Source organism: Mesocricetus auratus, unplaced genomic scaffold (assembly GCF_017639785.1).
Source record: "Mesocricetus auratus isolate SY011 unplaced genomic scaffold, BCM_Maur_2.0 Super-Scaffold_100022, whole genome shotgun sequence".
In the NCBI taxonomy this organism is placed as follows: Eukaryota; Metazoa; Chordata; class Mammalia; order Rodentia; family Cricetidae; genus Mesocricetus; species Mesocricetus auratus.
Genome location: NW_024429203.1, coordinates 24054518 through 24064292, shown reverse-complemented (window position 1 = coordinate 24064292; position 9775 = coordinate 24054518). Strand labels below are relative to the sequence as shown.

The 9775-nt window shown below is 54.3% G+C and overlaps 1 protein-coding gene across 3 annotated transcripts; it reads right to left on the bottom strand.

Moving 5' to 3' along the window:
• Positions 1-1283: 1283 nt before the first annotated feature.
• On the bottom strand, positions 1284-8062 carry Fxyd2 (FXYD domain containing ion transport regulator 2). Of its 3 annotated transcripts, none has more exons than XM_013113012.3 (6): positions 7931-8062; positions 3419-3457; positions 3191-3265; positions 2070-2106; positions 1863-1893; positions 1284-1607 (listed from the first exon to the last, which is right to left on the bottom strand). In XM_013113012.3, the coding sequence occupies exons 1-5, from the start codon at positions 7947-7949 to the stop codon at positions 1869-1871; spliced, it is 195 nt and encodes a 64-aa protein (XP_012968466.1). In that variant the 5' UTR covers positions 7950-8062; the 3' UTR covers positions 1284-1607; positions 1863-1868. The 3 variants fall into 3 exon arrangements, with proteins under 3 accessions (XP_012968466.1, XP_012968463.1, XP_012968462.1); XM_013113009.3 differs by lacking the exon at positions 7931-8062 and adding an exon at positions 5313-5636 and having other exon boundaries at positions 1284-1602; XM_013113008.3 differs by lacking the exon at positions 7931-8062 and adding an exon at positions 5313-5634.
• Between the last annotated feature and the right edge of the window lie 1713 nt (positions 8063-9775).

Here is a 9775-nt window from a genome sequence, read left to right as displayed (position 1 = left end):
TCGCATGCTTGTGCCCATCTGTCCCTGCCCAAGGATGACATACGGTTAGGCCCAAGTTGGGCAAAGTTCCCAAGGTCCACCTCCAATGTGTCAGTCGGGCAACTTAGAGAACCGAGCAGGAGACATGGTGCAGGCTGAGGGAGGAGAAGTGACTCATCCAAGACCATTAAGTGATGGGCCAATGAACAGAATATTCTAGAAATGTGACTCCTATTTAGGCTTCTCACTTCTCTCCTTGGAAACCTTGACCCTGCATCCAGTAACCTTGAAGAGGTTGGCTCCTCCCCCACCCTAACCCTGGCCCCATCTATTCCAGCTCTGCTTATCCATCCCACCCTCTAGAGGGAGCTCAGGCATAGCAGAACCAAGTTCTACTTAAGGGTGTGAGGTCACATCTCGTCAGTGGTGTGATCCTGAGTCTGGTAACCAAACTTTACCTAGTTGGCTACTGGCCTCAGCTGGCACCCACCTTCCTTCCCAGGCTTTCCTATCGCTTAACTTTCATGGCAAAAGGCAAGCAGGGCATTACCTAGACAAGTGACTGCTTTTCTTGGGGGGGGGAATGCTCACTGTCCCCTTCCATACAATGGAAATGGTCTCAAAGTACTGTGTGCAGTTTCCTGTGGGTGGGTGGGCTTCAGAGCCTAAGGGCAGTGGGTTAGGACAGAAGGCTTAAGTATCAAGTGTATTGGCCTGTCCACCATGACTGTACAGTCTGTTCCTTTCAAACGCCATCACCCAGGGTTCTGCTCAGACACTCTGAGATGCAGATAAGAAAGCCAGATGGTGTCCACATCCTGCCAGCCCTGAAGTCTCCTTGGAGATCTCATGGGAATGGTGGGAGAGGGAGTTGGACCCCTTTGTAGGTCTCTGCCACAGATGAACAAGGCTGAAGGAAGCAGGTAACAGTGAACTCACTCTTACTGTTCACTCCTGGCCCAGGGATAAAGCAAGTCAACTCCCAATTATCTGGGTAGGAGTGGGTCCAGCTGGAGTCCCCTGGGCCCCACCCACCCAAGGAGGGTGATTGACGGATTGCTGGGAGCATGAACTGAAGCCCAGCACTGGACCTTTCAGACAGCGTTCCTTGGGAAACTCATGAAGCAAGTTCCCCATGGGAGTGCCCAGGCTTCAACAGGATCCAGCAGGACCCAGCAGACCCAATCACTTTCACCGTGACACCTTCAGACTTCTGCAGGGCACCTGAAGTCAGGCAGAGGTCTCTGTCCCCAACTGTTCAGGGGTGAGTGGTGAAGGGCCCATAGACGACCACACCAAGCCTGTTTTCATCGGCAGGTACTTGCTAGAGTGATTCATTGAAAACCAGTGAGGCTGCACATGTACCCCAAGTTGGAACAGGAGGTGGGATGTTAGAAGGGTTGGGGAGGAGAGGAAGGCAGTTAAGGATCAGGAGGCATGAGTGGGTGACCATGAGGGGCTCATAGTGAGCCCGGCACGTCCTTCATGAGTGCAGACCGTGATGGGACAGTGGAGTACATCTCGGGAAGATGGGTGTCCTCGGGAAGATGGGTGTCCTTGGTGCACATCTCGGGAAGATGGGTGTCCTCGGGAAGATGGGTGTCCTTGGTGCCTGTGCACTAGCTGCTCTGGAAAGACAAAGGCACAGTTTGTGCTGGGAGGGAGGCCTCTGGGTCTGGCAGTTTTGTCCCTGTCCCTCTTATTATTCCCAGGGTTCCCTCTGCAGTGTCCCTACTCCTCTCGTCCCACTTCCGACACTCAGTCCTCGATTTAAAACATGAATGGGGACAGCCCACGTGGCCGTCCAAGTTTCCCTCTGCTTGTTGTCTCTTGTTCACATGTGTTCTCTACCCAAACTCCGATGGCCCTTGAAGGAAACGTACCTATTGTCACAGCTCGTCTTCATTGACCTGCCTGGGATGGGGAAGAATGAAGATAGGATGAAGGCAGAGAAAGGGGAGTCCTGGGGTCCCCTGACTGTGGGTCCCCTGACTGTGGATCCCCTGACTGTGGATCCCCTCCTCCTCATTAGGGAAGGCTCCCTGCCCCCTCTTGCCCCACCCACCCTTCAGTTCCCCAGCAGCACTCACCTGTGCCTCTTACTGCCCCCACAGCGGAATCGTTTGCCTGGAAAAGAGATGGGGAAGTTTGTTGCCGTTTTCCGAGGAGACCCTGGAAGGCCCAGTTCTGCTAGGCTTGCTCCCCACAACTCCAGCATCATCAATGTGGGGCTTGGAGTCCATGTTTAACTGTTTCTCTGTTCATACAGGACTGGAGTCAATCAGCAACCATTCCGTTCACAAGATCTGAGAGGGACTATGAACATGTTCAAAGTGGCAGCTGGGACTAGAGTTCAAGACGCCACCAGCACAGTGTTGGGGTCAACAGGGTAGCTGCTCAATGCACTCTTGGAGGAGGGCAGGCCAAATCCAAAGTTCAAATCCCTGCCTTGCTCATAACGTCCAATCCCCCGCTTTCAGGTGAAGCCCGTTTGCTTCCCCCAGGGTCTCCCTGATTGCGATTCTGGTGGCAGCAAACATTGATTAAGCACTTGCTGTTGTGCCTGCCAAGGATGGAAAATATATAAGGACATTTTCTCCCCCAGATCCCTCCATAGTTACCCCAGACCCTTCCTAATGTACCTGGTTAACTCTTATAGCTGGATACTAGCTTCAATCTTACAAGACTGATGGGATTGTCCCCATTTAACAGTGAGAAAAATGAAGCCTCCCCTACACCCAGGGTTAGGACAAGCCAGTGGTAGGCCCCAGGGCCTGGATCCCAGCCCTGCTGGTTTTCATCAATATGGGGAAGGGTGGGTGTCAGATACACCTGGGGAGGGGAGCTGCCACAAGTCCCTCCGATGAGTCTCATTGTCCATCTCGGACGCTGACAGTGGGGTCAGGGGTGTTGTCCCTCAGTGTGCTGAGACTACCTAATGGCTAGGGTGTGGCCACCTCAGAAGGTGTCCAGATGGGGTTAGGATAGGCGGTGCCTACCCCCTTTGGCCTCCTCTACCCACAGTTGCCCAGCCAGATGCCCCTCTCAGTTTCCCCTCCCAAGGCCACTAGGGGGCACCCTGAAGGAAGCAGGAGCCTGCTGTCCCCTGCACACCCTTCCTAAATTCCTCCTCTGGCTGGAGTGTGACTTGGGAACTGGCAAGTGTCCTCACTGAGTGACTTTGGGAAATGTCCCACCAGTCTCCACTTACTGAGGAGTATGAGGAGCCCCACGACGAAGGCCAGGCCCGCGAAGATCAGGCCCCCTTTGCGGACGGTCTCATAATCTTGGAAGAGAGGAGACATGCGCTGTGGTGTAAGCGAGGCCCCTCACAGACCTCCCAAATCTACCCACCAGCAGCCCCATGCCCTGGAGAGCAGATAGCAGGGAACCAGGCTGGGAGCCCGCAGATGGGGTAGGCGGGGGAGGACTGTCTTACCATAGTGGAAGGGATCCTCTGCCCCCTTGGCACTGCCACCTGAAGAGAGAGCCAGGGGTAGGATGAGCAAGACAGTGGGAACTCCGGACTTCTCAGGATCCCCAAGGGCACAGATAGACAAGGGGAAGCTGGGTAAGAGTGGCCTTGATATCACATGGACATCCTGGGATCAGACACAGGGCCCTGAAGTGGAGATCTGTGCTGGCTGCGGGGGACCCTGACAGTCCCAGGAGGGTGTGGTCCTCCCCAACTCCCTGCTCTGTGTCACAGGGACAGGCCAAAGAGCCGGATTCCCAGGAGGCCCCTGAGTGACCTCTATTGATAATTCTGCTCTCTCAAGGAGGAACAATATCTGTGAACTAAATGAATGGGTGAAGCAGAGCCTCTGTGTTCAGAAAACAGGAAGAAGAAACCATGACCCCCCCATGTCTTTTAAAGACACTGGAAATTGAAGGCTGAATCAGGACTTGACTCATCCTAGATTCTACTCTCCTATTGTTAGGATACTCAGGGCAAACTTAGCAAGAGTGAGGAATATGCACTCGGTGTCTGCATTCCTGGTCCAAATGAACGGAACACCAGTTCAGACCACATGTGGGGCACTGCCGCTATTCCCCTCTGACCCACAAGACGCTGAAGCACAGAGAGTTACGGTAAGCGAGCCACATAACAAGTAAGGGGCAGAGCTGGGATTTGAACCCAGGCAAAGGGTCACGGTGAGTCTAAGTGCTGGGGTCCCTCTCAAGTGTCTCAGGTAGGAAGACATGTCCACAAGCTGTATGGCCCTGGCCTTGCCTTCTGTGTCCCCCTTTGTCCTGGTGGAAGCATATACTCTGCTTTCCAGCCGCCTGAGCTCAGAGCATTTACCCTTGGTGGTGCTCCGGCCAGCAAAGCTGCGGCCACCCCTCCCCACCCCCCTCCATGTCAGCTCCGCTCTTTGCTGCCCTCCTGGAGACCCTCTTGGCACTAGGGGACTGAGGCCCTTTCTAAACGAATGAACAAGTTAGCAATTCCCAGGCAACTCTGAACTGTGACCCTGACATGGTCAACCACAGGGCCTGGTGGGTCCAGCCGCTTCCAGTGGCCAGAGATGGTCAGTGCCTCACAGACCTCAGGTATGGGTTGGTCAGGAAGGCCAGACTTTAGGGAGAAGCCACAGGGACCCAGGCTCTGCCTCCATGCAGAAAGTGTCCCCAGTTTCAAGGTCACAGGGGGGAGCTAGTGTCAGACCCTCGGGCAGACCCTTTCATAACCATCTGATGAGTCCCTCCCCCACCAGAGCTCAGGGCTAGAACCCTCAAGATCTGCAGGTCAGCAGGGACCCTACTGGGCTCCAGACCTGAGTCTACGGATCCCAAAACTCAGGACTTTTCTTGTGCCCCTAAGCCAGCCGGGGAAGCCTGGTCAGAAGGGCTGCTTTTCCCACTCCCAACCCTGGAAGCCCCTGCCCACTTTGAGATCTTAGTTCTCCCTCCATCCAATACAAGAAAGTCACACAGGGCAGGGTGCAGGAAGCTGAGGCAGGAGGATCGCAGGGAATTTTAGGTTATTCTGGATTATACAGAGAGTTCCAGGCCAACCTGGGCTACAGAACAAGATTCTGTCTCAAAAACAAAGTCACATACGAGCACACACACACACACACACACACACACACACTTCTGATGCTCTGACTTCTGCTATTCTGTTGGGGTTTTTTCCCCGTGGGGGTGGAGGAATCAGGTCCTTTCCCATTGCTAATTTTCTTAGAGAGCCACTGACTGGAAACCTGGAGTCAAGGGAACAGGAGAGGGAAAGGGGGTTCATTTGCCCACCGGAGGCAGTCCCAGAGGGAAAGGGGGTCCAGCGGCCCACCGAGGGCAGCCCTGCCAGTCTCTCCAGGCGCGGCACTCACCATCATCAGCCGACAGCCCTGTCATTTCCCCAGCCACCACAGCTTCTCCACAGTCTTCCTGCAGCCTCTACTTCGGGGACAGTGTCTGCCGTGGGGGTGGCGGGACAGAGGTGGGGGGCATTAAATATTAACAGTGTCAGGTAATATTTACCCCGGTCACAAGAAAAGCTGAGTGTACTCAGAGGGGGCCCTGCTGAGCCAGGCAAGAAGGCGGCGTTAGGGGTAGCCAGAGGCAGGGAAGGGCTGCCTGCAGTCTCCAGCCCCTCCCAAAGGAAATTTCCAGAGAGCAGGGCCCGGATGGGCAGCAACTGTATTCTTCCATCAGCAGGGGAAGACGCAGCTGGGCTGAGGAAGTGGAAGTTTCAAGATGCACTCACTGTGGGTGGCACACAGGGGTGGGGGTGGGGAACTCTGTCAGGTCAGGGACCTTCCTGCCAGTCCCTGTGGACAGCACCATGGTGGCTAACATTCTCATGGGGCACTCATGTTTCCCTGAGGGGTTTAAGGAGCCTGGCCTGCCTCCCCTCTCACCAGAGTCCTCTCCACCTTGGGTCCACGCAGGATGGGCCTCCGTGGCACTGCTGTCCCGGATCACCAGTCCTGACTTCTTTATCCCGATCCTAAAGCCACGTTTAGCCGCTCAGACCTCAGTCTGAAGTGCTCTGTCATCCCTGAATAATGTCTAACTCTAATGCCCGGCTGTGGCGTCCACCACACACTTAAGACACTTTCAGGAAGGGGCCCAGCATTCTTCTTATGACTTATGAAGCATTTTCTAGCTGGCTTCTCTCTTTTGGGTCATCTCCCTACTTGACATGAGCTATCTGAAGCACAAATAAGTTAGAGGCCTTACCGAAGGTCGGATAGCCAGTGAGAGTTGAGGGGATTGATGGCTACTCATTCAGATTCAGGGTTCAAATGCTTACCAGGCTGCCCCCATTTCACTGTGACTGTTCCCTTGGGAACTATGGTGTGGGTTTTCCATGAGTACTACAAAGTCTTCTACGGGTTCTAGACAGGAGAAATGGCCTCCAACAGGAGAATGCCCATCACTAGCAGATGGTATATAGATAGCTACACAGATGGTAGACACAGACATAGCCCATACATACATACATACATACATACACACATACATACATACACATGCGTGCACGCAGGCTACATAGGTGATAGATGGATGATAGATGATTGATGGAGAGATGATAGCCAGGTGGATAAAATATGGATGGATGGATGGATATGGATAGATAGATAGATAGCGATAGGCAGACAGACAGACAGACGATACTATTCAATACTTCTGGAGGGAAGGGCTCCCCACCTGTGAGTTCCCTTCAGTCAATGCCAAGGCACCGAAAGCTGTGTTCCCACCCTGACTCCACCCCTTGCTGGTCTTTTGACCTTTGCCAATTTGTTTACCCCCCCATCTGCCTCTTTGTTTATGCAGCGGGCAGGGCACAGGACTCAGGGAAGTTTGTGGGCACTGAGACAGGCATATCAGAATACAGCTTCTTTAATGGTACCATCGGAAAGCCAACCACTCTCTGCTAAGTAGGTGAGAGGACAGAGACGGTGCCCTGACTGTGCAGCTTTGAGGCACTCATGCAGCTCTCTTAAGCTTTCAGAGTCCAGTGATATGCATTCATAAAGAGACAGCAGCCCTGCCCTGTGAGAGGCTGGACTCACGTGCTAGGCTCTCAGCACTCACAGGCCCCATTTAAATCTCTGGTAGTTCCATTTGACAGAGAAAGAAACTAAGGCTGAACATTGGCTTCCCCCTAGATCAGATTAGCGCCGTAGCCCTCCAGAGACCAGAAAAACACTGAGATCAGGGAAAGCTGAAGTCTGGGACACAGAAAGGAGAGAGCCAGGATGGGAATACCCAGGTCAAAGATGGCTGTGAATCTGGGGCTGCTCTTCAGACAATTTGGCAGCACCTCATCCCTCGTTTCGCTTTGGTAACTATCTTTGTAAACCCCTATGAGTTCTCTCTATCGTAAGAGATTAATGATAGGTAGCAAGTAAGAAAGACACATGACAGACAGAAAGGATGGATGGATGGATGGATGGATGGATGGATGGATGGATGGATGGATGGATGGATGGATGGATGGGTGGGTGGGTGGGTGGGTGGGTGGGTGGGTGGGTGGGTGGATGGATGGGTGGGTGGATGGACTGATGGGCAGGCAGGCAGGGAGTAGATAGGTAGGGAAAGCAGGCTGACAACTACTTTTCTGTTCCAGGCACTGGGAAAGTAACCCTTCTGTTGCCACATGATTCAGTAGGGAAGCCCAGGACTAGCATCATCCCGTTTTACAGCCAGGGAGCAGGCAGCTGGAAAGTATGGGGACTAAGATGTGACTCAGTGGTCTGAAGTCCGATGGATGGACACACAGCTGGATGAGGAGACTGATGAAGAACCCATTTCCCCAGCCTCCCGCTCGGAGGTGTCCTGTACACCACAGCAGGCCCAGGACTAGTATTGAGGTGTCCTTATTTAGGACAGCCTGTCTTCCTTTTCTGTAAGGAGCCAGTAGGTGTGTTTGAAAGTGATTGGTGATCCCCCGAATCCAAGTTGGAGAGGGCAGGGGTGGGGACAGGCTTGGGGGACTCACCCAGGTACCACCTGTCCATGGCAGGAGCTGCTGGAGATGTCTCAGGTACACAGGAGCCAGGGAATGCCTGCCCTTGCCTGGGGCCTGCATGGGAGGAGTGACACTCCCTCCCTTCATGCTAGATGGGCTGAGCTGGGACAGGAAGAACGATGCAGGAGGAGGGGCTGGTAGGGGGACTGTTACCTGCACCTGCCTGCCTGGGCTGGTTGGAGCATGGGACCCACATGAGGCTAGGGGAAAGTCTCCAGCCTCCGCTGATCTGAGTGTCCCAAAGGAAGGGGACAGTCAGAGCAGCCAAGGAAACTGCAGCATCCTCTCCTTCCTCTACAGGGACTTGCTGCTACAGTAAGTGGTCCCCATTGTGTTCTAGGGTCCCCAGAAGGGCAACTGGCAAGGACACAAGCTGGCAGGACCAGAGCATCGTCCATCTGCACCCTCCCCTCCCCCACCACCACCCCGCCTCTTTGGGTTTCAGGCCAGCAGCTGAAGGAGACGCTCAGAGGCAGGTGTGGGTCCTCAGCCTTCGCTCAGGACATTTTCATCCTCCCATCCAGTGGGCCCCACCCTGATGTCTCTTGCCCCTGGGCCCCTTCTGAAACCCCGAGCCCCCTGAGACCAGGCAGGAAGCCGTTCCAGGTGCAGTGGGGACTTTGTGCAGGAAGCTGCTCTGGAGATGGGCAGTGGCTGAAGCCACAGCTGGTTTGAGGCGCTCCCATGGTGGCCTGTCCTCCTGTCCCGCCTACACCTCTTCACTCAGCCCTGGGGACATGTTCCAGTTGTGATGTCACGCCTGCCTGGGTGCACCTATGGGGTCTCAGCAAGAGTTCCAGCAGATAATGGAGTCCTCTGAGGAGGGCAGGAGAGCAACGGAAAGACAGAGTGTCTTCTAGTCCCCAGGACTGGGATGGTGCCAGGACCCAGCAAAGGAATGACAGGACAGCTACTCAGTGGCCCCCAGCATCTGTGACAGGCCCAGAGCAAGGCCACTGCAAGAAGTCTTCATTGGCTGAGTAACAGTGGACCACAGGGTCTCCTGGAGGCTCAAAGAACATCCGGATTGGCCGTTCTACAGGGATCCCTGTAGAGTACCAACGATGCTGGGTCTGGTCACCTTGGTGACCAGCCTCTCTGTCCCTCACAGCAGCATCCTGAGAGGTGGGGAAATGACACCCTCGGGGAAATGGAAGCGCTCTGAAATGTTGGCCTGACCTCCAAGCCGGGTTCTTTGGGTAGGCTGAAGTCTATCTTAGGGCTCTGAGCTGGCAGCGTGCCCACTCCCCACCCCCAGCCACTTGTGAGATGAAGGGCAACTCCACCCAGTGACCCTGTCATATGTTTCCCAGTGGAAATCTTAACCTTCAGGTATCCTGGAGCTGTGAGTGGAAATTCCCCAAGCCAGGCACTGGGGAAGTTCAGGCAGCACCAGTGGTCTCTGTAGCCCTCAGCAGGATGCCCACTCCCTCACCCCCGCAAGCAAGCCCACTGTGAGTTCCCCCGACCTCAGGGCTGTGAAAAAGACACCCACTTTCCTAGTAGGCACCCTGTGCTCCTACGCAGTCCTTCTCTTGTAAAACCACCACGTTCCTGCCCAAGAACCTCTGAATGTGATTCCAAGCCTGGGTCTTTTTTGTATCCCTTCATTCTGTAAATTTTCTTGCTATGTTTGTGTATTGATTGATTGATGGTTGTGTATGAGATCTTGCCTGTCCTGTATACATGTCTGGAGATCAGAAGACAATCTGTGGGACCCAGAGATTGAGCTCAGGTTTCAGGCTTCGTGGCAAGTGCCTTTACTCACCCTCTTGCTGGGTCCCTTTTGGTTTTCCCTCTTAATCTCACCCTAGT